This window comes from Muscardinus avellanarius (genome assembly GCF_963383645.1).
Source record: "Muscardinus avellanarius genome assembly, chromosome: 9".
NCBI classification, from domain to species: domain Eukaryota; kingdom Metazoa; phylum Chordata; class Mammalia; order Rodentia; family Gliridae; genus Muscardinus; species Muscardinus avellanarius.
Genome location: NC_137795.1, coordinates 103280400 through 103296157, shown reverse-complemented (window position 1 = coordinate 103296157; position 15758 = coordinate 103280400). Strand labels below are relative to the sequence as shown.

Here is a 15758-nt window from a genome sequence, read left to right as displayed (position 1 = left end):
CTTATGGGACAAAAGATATCCAAGAAGCAAACATAAAATCATTTTCATTATAAGTATTGTTTCCTTTTATACATGTGTTCTCAAAAGTGAGGTATGTTTCTATGTCATCTCTTATTTCTTTCCTTTCCTGGAACCTATCTTCTGTATTGGTACACTTTTATTTTAGTAACTGTACTCCAGGCATTGTTCTTGCAATAGTCCTTCATATCAGCTTCCTCAGTTGGCTTCTGAGGAAGCATGCTGCTCCCTAGGGAGACCCCTTATGCTGAAGGAAGGACCCAGGGCTCAGAGTCAGGAGACCTGGGCATTTGACCTCTGCTCCCCATTGTCTATGGAAATATTTTATTTACTTTTTTGAGCATCTGGCACTTTGTAAAATGGAACAAATAATCCTACTGACTACTTACTTCAAAATAAAATATAATTCAAAGTGTTGTTCATACTTAGATAAAAGATGTTACAGGCATAATAAAAGTGCCTGCTTAATACTGTTAATATAAAGAAATAAATTCATATTGATATAAGCATGTTATATTGAATTCAGCTTAAAGTAAGGGTTTCTTTGTCAATGCCAACACGGTGAACCCAGGGTAGAAATATCTCTACTTTTAAGGAAAAAGGTCTTATAAGATGCCAGATAAATAAATAGTAGAGCCGAGAGTCACTGTGGAATAGAAGGAAAATCTCCATAAAATCCTAAAATTGGGCTGCTTACATGGATATGAAACAAGTAGGGAAATAGGAAAGGCCAAGAGAGTAAACAAAGAACACCTAGGAGAAATGAGAGAACATTGTGACCAAAAAGGACCGAGAAACACAATTCCATTTAGCATTTAATATGTATATATTTTATATATATTTTTATGTTCTTTTTTGATGCATTATAGCCTCATATCATAATGCAAATCATATTGACAATGACATACATGCACACAACGTTTGCCGGACCCCTTTGCACTTAATATATTTGATGATATTTATTTATCATCTAATTTATGCTTATCTACTAGAAGATATAAGCATTGTAACATCAAGCAATGTGATTATACAATTCAATAAAAAGCAACCATATACATCATGAGAAGATGAAATATACTTGTACAAGATATGCTTACATAAGAAAACATTCTATTTGAGGCAGAAAGGCATTTAATACAAGAAAGTGCGCGCTGATAAAAGGTCTTAGAAAGACTCAAAGTGCAGACTCTAGTCTCTGCCACCAAGATTGACTCCCAGCACATGGAGAACAAGTCTGGTGACGAAGCTGCTACCTCTCTCACAGTCAGGAAGATGGGAACTAGGAGACTATCACCATATCTGCTGACCTTCGACCCATTGATGCTTGCTAGATCCCAAAACAGCCGACTCTGCACCACCATCTCTCATCTCATTTAATTCAGTTATAAATTAACTCACCATCTTAGAAAGTTCACTTGGGGTCATTGACAAAGCTCTGTGTAGAACATGTTTGCCCACAGAGCACAGGCCACACCCACAGAAGGAAGCCACCAAGGGCCTGATGGTGGTCTGGGCTCCACGTTGCCATATGAACACAGTAAGCGTCCAGCTGAAGCACTGAAGGAGAAGCGACAGAGGCAGGCAGAGTGCACCTCATCGGCCCTTTCTCTCTGATGGATCATAATAGACTACTCAGACCTAGCAGCCTGGCAGTAGGCCAGTTTCTTCAGAGCTTCCTTCACCTCTCGGTTCCTCAGGCAATAAATGAAAGGGTTGAGAGCAGGGGTGACGATGGCGTAGAAGATGGAGATGACTTTGTTCATGTTGAAGGCATGGATGGCTCGGGGCCGGGCATACATGAAAATCGTGGCCGAATAGAAGATGGTGACCACCACCAGGTGAGATGCACATGTGGAGAAGGCCTTCTGCTTTCCCGTGGGCATGCGCAAAACGGTGGCCAGAATGCACCCGTAGGACAGGACGGTGATGGAGAGTGGGAACAGGAAGATGACCAGCGCCAGGACAAAGTCCACCAGCTCCGCTATGGACATGTCTGTGCAGGAGAGGTTCAGAACTGGAGAGATGTCACAGAAGAAGTGATTGATGACATTGGGGCCACAGAAGCTGAGGCGGGAAATGAAGTAGATCTTTGCCAAAGAGATGCCAAAGCCGATGGCCCAGGATCCAACAGCCAGTCGGAAGCAGAGCCCGTGGCTCATGATGGTAGGGTAGTGGAGTGGGCGGCAGATGGCCACGTAGCGGTCGTAGGCCATGGCAGCCAACAGAACGCATTCTGTGCACATGAGTGCGATGAAGAAGTAAAGCTGTATCATGCAGTGAGTGAAGGAGATGCTGTTGCTCAGAGACCAAAAACTAAACAGTAATTTGGGCACAGTCACCGAGATGTACCAGGTCTCCAGAAAGGACAGGTTGGCCAGGAAGAAGTACATAGGCTTGTGCAGAGGCCGGTTTTGCTGCACCAACAGAATAATGATCACATTTTCAGCCACTGTCAGAATGTAGGCCACAAGGAATGTCAGGAACACCATGGTACGCATGCTCAGGCTCCCAGGGAACCCCACCAGGATAAACTTGGTGACTCGTGTCTGATTCTCTACCTCCATATTGAAGACACAGGGCTTCACCCTCCTGGTGGAAAGAATCATTTGGTCAGAATCCATGGTCCTGTTAAAAAATCGTTCAGCCTTGCCTTCTCTATTACTGACAACTATTTGTTAATAGCATGTCATAGGTTGGCTTATGAACTGAATATATTATGCACATAATTTAATTCCTGCATGGCCTTTTCACATATGTTATTATATCCATTCTAATGATAAATGAACTGTGTCTTCAATAGGTGTTAACTCACTTGCCAAGTTTCCACTGAGAGCAAGGCTGGAATTACATTCAATTCTAGGTCTAAAGTCATGCTTTATCTAATACCCTATATTTCTTCACAAAAATCTCCAAAGTATGCTATTCAACCTTTGCACTCCATGTTACAACTGCCAGTTTGAAAGGATATACTCAGCCTTCCTGACCCACCCTCTTCTCAAAATTCTGAAAATTATTCCTTATACCTCATTCCTAAGTCACCTCCTATTTTCTTTCCCTATCACCAGTGTCGATGGAGAGTCACTGTCATCACCTACAAGGCCTGTGAGAAGGGGAGGTGGGGAGAGTTGGGTTCTTCAGTCTTAAAGACCCCAACCTAATCCCAGTCTCAGGTCGGCCCCCAATTTCCTACGTGATCTGGAAGCCTCCTGACCCTCTTTAAGATCCTTGAGACCCTTGAGATCCAGTTTCCTCTTTTGTAAATATTTAGATTAAGATGTACTCAGCTCATACTGCCAATCACATGTTATATAAAATGTTATATAAACTCTAAGTTACAGTTAGCATGAAAGGGGCTCTGACCCCATATGAGGGTAAGAAAAAAGGTAAGTACAGACCACCAACAAGGAGAGACAAACTGCTATGAGCCAGGCAGACTGGGGAGCAAAATCCACCTGAGCCTGTCTGTCAGGGATCTGTGTGTTATGGGGGTGATGACAGGGGTCTTTGGGCAGAAATTTAAAAACAAATAATCAAAGGTGGAAAAGCATAAAAAAAATTGTGATGTTTTCTTTTCTTTCTTTTTTTTTTTTTGTATTGAGTGACGATTGAACTCAGGAGCATTCTGCCTCTGAACTATACCCCCAGACCTATTTTATTTTTTATGTGGAAACAGGGTGATGTTTGCTAAGTGGCTGAGACCTCCTCTAATTTGCTGAGGCTCATCTCAAACCTGAGATCCTCCTGTTTGAGACTTCCAAATATAGCTCTATATTTTCCACTGTAGCTCGGGGGTAGAATGCCCCTGGATTCAATCACCAGTACCACACACACACACAAAAAAAAAAAAACCAGAAAATAATAATAGTACTACAATCTGCAATGTTTCTCGAGCCTTTGAGGAGGTGACATTTGGGCAGAGAAGGATCCCAGGACTTAACCCTTTGGAGCTGAGGTGTAGAGCTGTGCTGAAGTGAGGCCACACTGCTGTCCTGTGATAGAATGAGACCATGCTGGTGTCCAGTGGAGCCAGAAAGAAGTGGAAAAGGCAGGCAGGGCCAGAGCAGACAAAGCCCCTTTGGTATTAATAAGGGATCAAACAGTGGTCTAAGTGCAATAGGAAGACAGCAGAGAATTAAAGCTGAATGGGATGTGATGTTGATTTACATTATGAAAAGGTGACTGTTGTTTCAAAATGGACCACTGAGAGGCAAGAGGCAAGGTTGTGAGACCAGCTCAGGGCTGTTCAGAGAAGGTTATGGTGACCTTGACGCTGGTTTCAGATAAGTGGGTAGATCTAAGATATATTTTGGAAGAAAAGTCCTGATAGTAGTTGATGGATTTGATATGAAAAGGGAGGAAGAGAAAGAAACCAAGGAGAAATCTCATAGATATGAATATTTCATAGAAAATTTGTCATTTACTAAGAAAAGAAGAGTTGAAAATTTTATAGGCATTTTTCTTAGAGATAAAAAGATGAAAATGGACAAAAGTGTAGTAGAGTTATGCTTTGAGTACTTTCAATAACTCATGAACTCTTACTATGTGTCAGGAAGTTTGCTAAGTACTTTTCATACAGTAGCCCAATTTAAACCACAAGGATAATGTTAATGAAACATTATTATTTTAATTTCACATAATATCTTGTGGTTCAGAATAAGAATTACACTAAAATTAGAATTACACTGAAGCCCACTTCTGCCTGGCCCAAAAGGGTTTGTTCCCAATACAAAGATGAAGAAAGATTTTGGCCCCACTTGTTTTTACATTTACGTGAAAATGTAACTCTGTAGAAAATGTTCTCTCATCCTATCAAAACCTCACTATAGGCACAAGATATCTGAGATGAGCCACTTTTTTCTTTTTTAAAAAAAAAGTGATAAGACTCAGTTCACCATTCATACAAAACAGAAATGAACATGTGGGCATGATAAATGTATCACAAACAAGAAAAGATTTAAATAACTTATGAGGTAAGTAAAAGAGTGAGCAGGGGCATTCTAGGCTGATGAATCACAGTGATAAAAGGCAGAGAAGTCTGAAACAGCCTGGCATATCCAAGGAAACAGCTCATCCTCACAAATTGTCCAACGGCTCTGTGTGTGTGTGTGTGTGTGTGTGTGGCCAGCTGTGAGTAATGAATAGGAAAGGACAGAGAGGAAGAGAGGTTTATCAGAATTTAGGTCATGGGACACCTTCACACACAGTAATGAGGAGTCTGGGAGTCATCTTGCACTGCAGGCAGAAGTCATCACTGACTGTCAGCAGGATGACAATTGCACCATGGATTTTGATGTGAGAGGATGGGTTTGCGTGAGACAGAGTGATGAAATCAGAGATTGATAGAGTTAGAAAACATCCTCAAAGACACTTAATGGCATACACATAAAAGAGGAAAAGCACTCCAGCTACTAATGTTTGTTGAAGATAAACAGAGAACAGAGATGAACATATTTGGGTATACCTGTTCACAGAAGTAACTTTATACTCCTAGAGGAAGCTCTGCAGAGAGAGAGAGAGAGAGAGAGAGAGAGAGAGAGAGAGAGAGAGAGAGAGAGAGGGAAAAGAGAAAGAGGGAGAGGGAAAGGGAAAGAGAGAAAGAGAGATATTCTTATTTTTATCAACTGAATGAATATTGATGGGCACTAATTATTGCATATTGATAAAAGGTATTATGATGTTACATGTAATATTTTTCTATAAAACTGTATTACTCATAATAGTTTTTACTCCACTACAGCATCCTCGAACAGGTTGCCCCTCATATCAGACTTTCCCACTGATCTAGAATCAAACATCTTAGCTACCCTCCACTCTTGTGCCAGCTGTGTATGCACTTTCTCTAAATTTGTGTACATTCTGTACAAAGGTAATATTCTAATAATTCATGTGATGAGAACATAGCTTCCATCCCTCCCCAGGTGGAGCTAAGATTTTGAGCCACTAGCACAAATAAGTAGCCAAGAAGCTAGAAAGACATAGCAGTCTATAGGACAGTAGAAATGGGAGGCAGTAGAAATCTAAAGGCTCTGATCAGATCATGGAGTGTTTATTTCCAACCCAACACCAAGGTATATGCCTCTCAGATGTAGGAGACACTATCTATTCACTGCACAACCAGCTGAATATGGCTTTCAGAACATGAGACTATCACCCTGGATGCTAGCTAGGAGTTGAGAGTGCACTTAACGCATTCAGGGTTAAATATCACTGTATCCCAGAAGCCCAAAGTAGGGCTGCCTGCATGATTTGGATGCCCTGGAAGGAAACATTTACCTGGACCGAACAGCCTCAGATGGGGTAGAGTGTGGAAAGAAATTCTTCACTGATTCTAAAATAGGAAGAAGTAGAAAAAAATGATTCAGATGTTGAATAGAAGTGAGGAGCCCACTCCCTGAATCTAGGAGGAGGAAATGGGCACAGATTACCCCACTGCATTCATGCTGGTAGCCAGGACTAGAAGAGAAGGCAGCCCTGGGCATTAAGATCACGTCTGAGCCCAAGGTGGCACCAGGCTGGCCTTTCCAGAACCCTGGGGCCAGAGCATCCATCGCCTTACTGGGCAACGCTCACCAAGCTGTGAAGACCTTTGGGTTCTGAGAGCTTTATAGAGCATCAAGATTGTCCCTGCACCTCTGCCAAGACCCAAGAGAAAAGAATCTTGGCAATAGCAGTTCAAATCTCTTGTGGGATTCAAGAGAATATTTTATTTTCATATTGTGGCTATTTCATTTGTTATATGTAATATTAATTCCACAGGGGGGAAATCACTAATGGCTTCATATTTTGGAAAGACCACATCTTAATTTATTATTTGTTGAAAGATGAAGAAGAAAAATATGTGCTCTATTTAAATTTATAATTTCATATTTTTCAATTAGAATTCAATCTTTGGCTTAGGTGAAGCAGGATGACCTGGGGAGCCATACTCCACTGGAAATGTTAACTGATGGAGATGTGGTAGCTAAAGTTTAAATAAAAGTTTTTGCTTTAACTGCTTATGCCATGGTTATGTGCTATGAATTTATCATGAGGGAATCATTGTCACTTTCTCATCTGTCACTAAAAGACCACTTAACGATTATTTCACATTCTGGTACAAAGCTCTGACTTATAAAATATCACGTCTCTGTAGCCTGCAGAACTGTCAAGTAGCCCTCATGTAAAGAAAAGATGTCAAATTCACTGTGGTTTCATGAAACAGTAAATGGAAACGTTGAAAGCTATGAACAATCCAGTTTAGAGTGCCACTCATGTTTGCAGTAATTAGGTAGGAAGCCTTTAGTATAGCCTTTTTTATAATACTGAAGTGTGAAAAACAAATTGCAGAAAGTTAAAAACAATGCAGCTCTTTTAAGTCTCTGGCCTCAATTTACCTCCAAGTCCCAGAAACACTCTGATATCCTCTAAGTGGATCATTGGATATTCGGGAGACTGCTCTGATGTGGTGGTCAGTAATGAAAAAAATGAAAAGCTTCCAGCAAATGATAGCTGTTGTAACTCTCCCCTGGTTACCTGTGTGATGGCAAAGGGTTAGGGGGAGCATGTGTCTCCATCTATTGTGAGAGAGGCCCATGGATTACTGTGGCTATGATTTTTGACTTCTAAATTTTATACAAATAAGCAGATAAGAAGTGGTTATATTCTGTGACAGACTGACATGGTGTCATCCTAGAGTTCAACTATGTTGGCTTTTCTTAGAGCTTTTTTTTTTTAATCTATATCCATTGGTGGTCCCAGATTGGTGGCTTCTACAGATCTCTGTCCAGGATAACTGGAAAGCTATAGGAAGACCCAGTTCCTAAGGTTCTGAGGTTTGTTGTCTGCCTTACTTTCTCAGAACCTTCTTTTAACTATTGCCTTCCCATAACATTCTTATAACTTATGCCCACTTAATTGCAAGGAACAGTTCATTCTTTATTATTGCCAAGTGTTCCAGTATATGAGAGTACCATTGTTTGCTATGTCTTTACCAACTTATGAATACTTGGTTTTGTTTGGGGGCATACCCTTAACACTTAGACCATTCACAACACTGCTTTAATCTTCACTTAATATTGGGCAGAGCCTGAAGGTAACCCGGAAGTAAAATATTTGAATCATTTCAGACCCCACCTGAGAAAGTATCCAGTCCTGGACATATGTATGGATTTCTCAATTTTCTGGCATGCATCTGAGTTTTTAACAGCCATCAAACCCCAATATGTCCTCTCCAACCACTTTCTTCTCAAATTTTTGACCTGTTTATTGCTTGTCCCAACTCTTATCCTTAGATTGAGGCTGCTACAACCAATACTTTTGCCTTTAAAAAGAATCAGAAAATTCTACCTGGGGAGTTATCCTAGCTCTGAGAAGACTCTCAACCAAGAACAACACAGGTAAGCCCTTGCATCAACCCTTTAGTTGGCTTCTAGATAAATTGAGAATGTGTACCAATTTGCTTTGAGAATAAGGTTGATATTGCTCTTTATCACACTAAAAATCTGTACCAGAAGTGTGAGTTGTCATCTTTATGACTGCCACTAGTCTGGTAAGTGAGACAAGATGGGGGGTAATTTATTTATTTATTTTTTTTGGTGGTACTGGGGTTCCTGGAAGCCCTTCTTCCTCCGGGCTACACTCCCAGACCTGATGGGGGGTAATTTAAATGCTCCCCATTCTCTGAAGACAATACGGTAGCTTCTATCTTCATTAATCCTCTCCTTGCATAGTATGAATTTTATGTTATATTTCATATTTTTGAAAAAGTTAACTCTGACACTTTTTGTGATATAACTAGGATTTTTGTGGAGGAAATCTTGGACTAACCTATTCCATAAGTAGGTGATGTCCAACTAGTAGTAGTATGCATATCCATGCTTCCACAAACACTAACACACACAATATTTTACAGCTTGCAAACTTGCCTAACTCTCTTTTTAGTTCTAAGAGCTTTACTGTAGAATCTTTGTAATTTTTATGCATATGATAATGTTGCCCAAGAAGTAAAATAATTTTATTTCTAATTTATGTTCATTTTATATTTTTCTTGTCTCATCACTTTGGCTACAACTTTCAGTTGAAAAGAATTAGTGAACATAAACATACAAGTCCTATCTTTAATCTTTAGAAGAAAAATACTCAGTTTTTCATCCTTAAGGAGAATATAACTGGAAAGTTATTTATAGATAATCCTTCAAGGTCAAGAGTTGAATTCTCTACCTAGTTCTTTAAAAGCTTTGTCCTGAGAGGATGTTGAGTGCATTTTACTGCCTTTTCTGCATATATTGAAATAAGCAATAGTTTTGCTATTAATAAGTGGAATATATTGATTTCTTTTATTTTTGAAACTAGTACTATATTATGCATGCATATTTGATGCAATCATTAGTAGAGCCACCTAGACCTGGATTTTTCCTCATGGGAGAACTCTTAGCTAAACATCAACTGTTCTCATGAATAGGAAGTTTTCTGGTTACCTGTTTCTCTTTATTTGGGCTTTAGTAATTTTTTTCTTTTTCTTTTTAATTGGTGCATTGTATTCATACATCTTAATGGGATGCAAGATGGTGGAGACATACATGCACACATCACCCATTTAGCTCTTACCAGTTCCTACCCCATTCCCTCCCCCTCCCTCCTTCACATGTTTGGCTTAGTACATTGATATTTTTGTTAAAATACATCATTGCATTAGAGGATTTCCCTCTTCTCCCCTCCCATCCCCTCAGGTCTTTTTATTTGCTCATCTATGGCTTTGGTAATTTTTGACCTTTAGGAATTTAACTTTTCCATCTATGTTTTTTATTGATGTTATTAATGTCTATGGATCTGTATAAATGTGCCTTCTCTAGTTTCACTTGTGGTTATTTGTGTCTTTTCTCTTTGTTTCTTGCTCAGTCTAGCTAGAGATTTGTTTTAATGTTATTAAATTTACTTTTGGTTTCACTGAACTTCTCTTTCTTTTTTAATTTCTCCATATTTCCTGTTGTATTTTCTTTCTTCTTCATTCTATGTGTTCAGTTTTGTCTTTTTCTGTCTAGTTTCTTTTCTCTTTTATTTAAAGGATTTATAAACTACACACAGTAATTGTACATATTTGTGGTAGATAGTATGACACTTCAATACATGTATACTATGTTTACTGAAGAGTCAAGATAATTAGAATATATTTTCCCTCAATTATTTATCATTTCTGATGTTAGGAGCATTTCAAATCATTTCTTCTAGCTATTTTGAAATACACATTGTATTCCAGTTGAGGTAGTTTATATTTCATTAATCTCAAATTCAATGATTCTTCACTGTTATGTTTAGTCTCCTTCCTGTAAAAGAAATCATGTACCTTTCCATGTTGTTTTTTTCATTTCTGGAATTTCTATTTTACATTTGTTGATAGTTTTTATTGTTTTGAATAAAGTTCTCATCTATTCATGCATTTTGTTTATGTTTCCCACTAGAGACAGTCCCAACTTAGGATAATTTGACTTAGGATTTTTTAACTTTACAATGGTGTGAAAGTAACATCCATTCAGTAGAAACCAAACTTCAGATCTCAAATTTAGATTTTTTTTTTCAGGCTGGTAATATTTGCAACAAAACTGTCTTCTGAACTCCTACTTAGCTAGGCAATCATGAGGGTCAACAACCAGTACTCCACAATGTAGTGTTGCTACAGTGACCTGTGATAAAGCGATTCAATGCATTGTGGACTTAACTATATTTTCAATCTACAATGTGTTTCCAGAATGTAGCTCCATTGTAAGTCATGAAGGATCTGTACATTATTTAACATACTAATCATGTTAAATTTCTACTTGAGCTGGGCATGATGGGGCACTCTTGGAATCCCAGTACTTGGGATTACTGAGATAGGAGGATTGCAAGCTCATGGCCAGCCTCAGCTACTAAGTGAGGCCCTCTGCAACTGAGTAAGATCCTGTTTCAAAATAAATAATAAAATATAGGGCTGGGGGTGTAGCTCTGAGGTAGAATGCCCCTGGGTTCATTCACCATTACTGCAAAAAAAAAAAATCTGTGGTAAATTAAATCTAGGTCATTTTTAGTTCTGATACTTTTGAATGCTCTAGCACTTATTAAATTAATGGTTAATTCTATCAATTACTGAAAATGTAATGAAGAACCACCAGACTAGGTAAACAGTTTTATTTTTTTTATTTTTATTTTTATTTTTATTTTTTTTATTTTTTTTTACTTTTTGGTACTGGGGTTCCTGGAAACCCTTCTACCTCCAGGCTACACTCCCAGACACCTATTTTTTGTATTTTTATTTGGAAACAGGGTCTCTTAAGCCAACAAGGCTGGCTTCGTACCTGCGCGATCCTCCTGTCTCCACCTCCCAAGTGCGGGGATTACGCCTGGCTGGTAAATAGTTTTAATACTTGAAAATGTGGTGCTCCTGCTTGGGTCAAACTGTTTGTGTAGGAGGTTGAAATGTTTGGGTTTTGTTGTTGCTATAGCTACCTTTGGTGCTCCACAGATTTTAAAATCTTTTAGTAGTGGACCCCAGTGTCTCTGCTGAGCCTACAGAAGAGAGTGTTTCTGCTGCACTCAGATTCCAGTAGGCACAACACTGCCTTTGTAACATAGGACATTTCTTGTGATATTTTCATCTCTCCCCCAGAAAGAGATGCAATTGATGATTGTTTGGTGTGAGGTTTGTGGGAGCAGTGGGGATAGTCTTGGTTTCCCTAATTCAGCCTCAGTCTTAGGCTCTATAAACCCTAGGCTTGGGAATTGGTGTTCTGTTCTCCTATCCATCATGGCTGCCAATGTCTTCATTGTATCTGTGATGGGTCATAGGTGGGGAGTTCCCACCCCTTTCCTAATGGATTCTCTTTGTTTCAGGATTTGGTCCTTAAATTTCTACCCCTCACCTAAGGAAACTCTTCCTTACAAGTTAAACAAATGGTGATTTTGTTCATATGGCTTATGATGGGAACAGAGGTATTTCTGTTTCTTAAGGGAAAAAAGGTTTTCCTTCTGCCTTTCTATCTTGTTCCTTTAAAAGTAAATTTTTCTCAAGCCGGGTGTGGTGGCGTACGCTTGTAATCCCAGCATTTGGGAGGCTGAGACCGGGGGATCGCGGTTCGTGGACAGCCTCAGCTACTTAGTGAGGTCCTCTGCAACTCAGTGAGACCTGGTTTCAAAATAAAGAATAAAAAAATAGGGCAGGGAGTGTAACTTCGAGGTCAAATGCCCCTGGGTTCCATCCCCAGACCCACAAGAACATACATACATATATATATATATAAAATAAAAGTAAATTTTTCTCTGTTTTAAAGATGAAAAAATAATATAATCTTTGTATAATAGGGGCCACTCAGTCATGGACTAAAAACTCTAGAATTGTGAGCTAAAATAAACATTTTCCCTTCATAAGTTAATTGCTTCCGATAGTTTGTTATAGTTATGGAAGACTAAAAAGCACAAATAGGTAATAATTTTATTATTAAATTTTTATCTACAGTGGGGTATGCTTTGGGAGTATGAGACAGTAGAATCACAGAGTAAAGGCAAGCCTCAGAAACTTAGTAAGACCTTATTCCAAAATACAAAATAAAATATGACTGATAGGATAGTTCAGAGGCAGAATATCCCTGGTATCCTACTACCAATAAATACATTAATTAATGTAAAATCTATGTATGAAAATATATATTTCTGTAACCTTTAGAAATCAATGATAACTTAAGTTGGTATAATTTTTATTTAACAATATTTACTCTTTAAGTACTTTTGAAAGATGTTATTTTACTTTTTTCCTATCATCTAATATCACACACAAAATATTGATTCTACCTGTCCTAGGCAGAATTCTAATTTGGCTCCCAAGTCCTCACTTTTTGGTGTACATGCCCTGTGTAATTCTGCCCCCTTCACTATGAGCAGGACTTGTGATCTATGACACCATTTTACACCTGTGATGATGTTGCACCACCATCACATATATAAAATGAGACTTTTTAAAAAGATGTAATTAATCAGCTGAATTTTATTTACTCAAAAGAAAGATTTAGCATTGCTGTGCCTAACCCAAATCAAGTGAGCTTATTAAAAATACCCAGGCTTGCCGGGTGTGGTGGCCCACACTTGTAAGCCCAGCATTCAGGAGGCTGAGCCTCAGCTACTTAGTGAGGCCCTCCGCAACTCAGTGAGACCCTGTCTCAAAATAAAAAATAGGGCAGGGGGTATAGCTGCCCCTGGGTTCCATCCTCAGACCTGCACACACACACAAAATACCCAGGCTTTTTTATGGCTGAGTTAAATTTCATTGTGTGTATATATACCACAGTTTTGTGATCCATTCTTCTGTTGATGAACATATAAGCTGTTTCACAATTTGGCTACAAATTTTGCTGTTTATGAATTATATTGTTATGAATTGTGCTGCTGTAAACATGAATATGCAAACATCACTATAATAACTATACTACTCAGTTTTTTAAATTTTTGAAAGATACCCAGGAGTGGAATAGCTGGATGTATGGTGATTCCATTCCCAGTATTCTTACAAACCTCTCCCATTGATCTCCATAGCAACTGCGCTAGTTTGCAATCTCACCAACAATACATAAGGGTTCCTATTTCTTCACATCCTCATAAGCATTTATTATTGTTTTTATTCTTGATGATTGCCATTTTAATTGGGGTTAGGTGGAGTCTCAATGTAATTTTTATTTGCATCTTCCTGATTGCTAATGATATTAAAAATGTTTATATATTTATTGGCCATTTCTATTTCTCCTTTTGTGAATGCCAATCTCAATACAAGCATGAGGAAGGGAAGAGAGTGGAGTGAGAGCTGAGATGCTATGTGCATGCATTTTCTTGTCACTCTGAACTTCATTATAGTGTATGATTATAATATACCAGTAAAAGTATAATAATAATAATAGACATACCTGGGCTTTCCTGGAAGTCAGAGAGATTTAAAGCAGTGGAGATATTCCTCTTGGTCTTAAGGAAGCAAACTGCCATACTGTGGGAGGAGTGCGCCAATGGGGTATAAACTCAAGGTGCCCCCTTCCCCGAACCTCAGCGTGGTCCTCAGCCCAAACCAAGATAACGGCAAATTCGGCCAACATAACTGAGAAAATGGATTCTTCCAACAACTGGTGTGTGGAAGAAGACCCTGAGCCTTAGACAAAATTATAGCTCCAACTAAGACCCTGAGCTCAAAACCCAGCTATGCTATGCCTAGAATTCTGATCTACAGAAATTTGAAGATAACAGATTTGTGATGTTTTATGCTTCTAATTTTGTGATCAATTATTACACAGCAGTAGAGAATCTTTAATCTCAGTACTTGGGAGGCTGAGACAGGAGAATAGCAGGCTTGAAGAAGCCTCAGCAACATAGTGATACTTCCAGAAACCTAGTAAGATTCTATTTCAAAACAAATATTAAAAAGTGCTGGAAGTTTAGCTTAGAGGTAGAAAGACCCTATATTCAATCTCAAGTACCACAAAGGATAAACAAATAACTACATAAATAAATATTCAAACAAATTATGACATGCTACAAAAGTAAAGAATCTGAATACTAGTGCTATTTGAAATAAAAAATAGAAACAGACTAGAACTATCTAACTTTCTAGAAGAAAGTCAAATCATAATGGGTATGAGGCAGAAAAGGTTATCTTTCATTGAAGAACTGGTCTTCATGTCATGAAGGAAAGAAAAAGCAAGGCAAAAAAATTATTTCTTTTATTTTTTTCAATTCTTTTTTCAATTTTTTATTGGTGCAGTATTGTCATACATCTTAATGGATACAAGATGGTAGAGGCATACATGCACACATCACTCATTTAGCCCTTCCCCAATTCTCACCCATTCCCTTCCCTCCTTCATCCTTCTCACGTTTGGCTTAGCAATTGACTTTGGTATGCTTGTGAATGTACATCACGTACATTATGGAAGTTCCCTCCTTCCCCTCTTATCCCCTTCAGTTAGGTCAACTTATTTGCTCATCTATAGTATCTCCTTCTTCATCTAGAGTTCCTCCTATGACCCATTTTCTCCCTAGCTTCCCCATATTAGGGAGAGCATCCGATGTCTTATTTTCTGGGACTGACTAATCTCACTTAGCATAATGTTCTCCAGTTCTATCCATTTCCCTGTAATTTTTCCATTTTCCTGTAAAACTTTCCCTGTAATTTTGTGCTTATTTATGGATGAGTAATTCCATTGTGTGCATACCCCATAGTTTTGTAATCCATTCATCTCTTGATGGACATCTTGGCTGGTTCCATAGTTTGGCAATTGTGAATTGTGCAGGTATGAGCATAGATATGCATTCATTATTTTGGTAGTTTGGTTTCCATTCTTTTGGGGAGATACCTGGAAGTGGTTTTGCTGGGTTTCTTTTTAACATACACTAACACACACACACACACACACACACACACACACACACACACACCCCTACTATGAATTATTTGTATTCTTCCAGGTCCTAAATTTTATCCCAAGATTCTGGAAGAACAATTATATGATATTTCACAGCTCCTTTTTATAATCTATTAAGAACCATAGAAAATAGGGCTGTATGATACATATCAGGATAAAAATATAGTCTTATCCATAATTGTCAAAATTAGAAGAATCTGAAAGCAGAAACTTATTAGCATGGCAAAAATGAAAGATGAATTATTAAGCACTGTTTATGAACATTAAAAACCTGCTGTCAGTACTCACTAAAATGCAACTGAAGTTCACAAATCTCATACTAACTTTAGGTTC

General features: G+C 38.4%; 1 protein-coding gene across 1 annotated transcript in view; it reads right to left on the bottom strand.

The window, feature by feature from the left end:
* Window positions 1–1646: 1646 nt before the first annotated feature.
* The window catches only part of LOC308266893 (uncharacterized protein), a gene marked incomplete at both ends in the record, with an annotated part of 60380 nt that continues 46268 nt past the window's right edge, over window positions 1647–15758 (bottom strand). Inside the window, one exon of the mRNA XM_080701273.1 lies at window positions 1647–2607. Coding sequence (XP_080557399.1) covers window positions 1647–2607 — 961 coding nt within the window. The remainder of the gene's footprint in view (window positions 2608–15758) is intronic.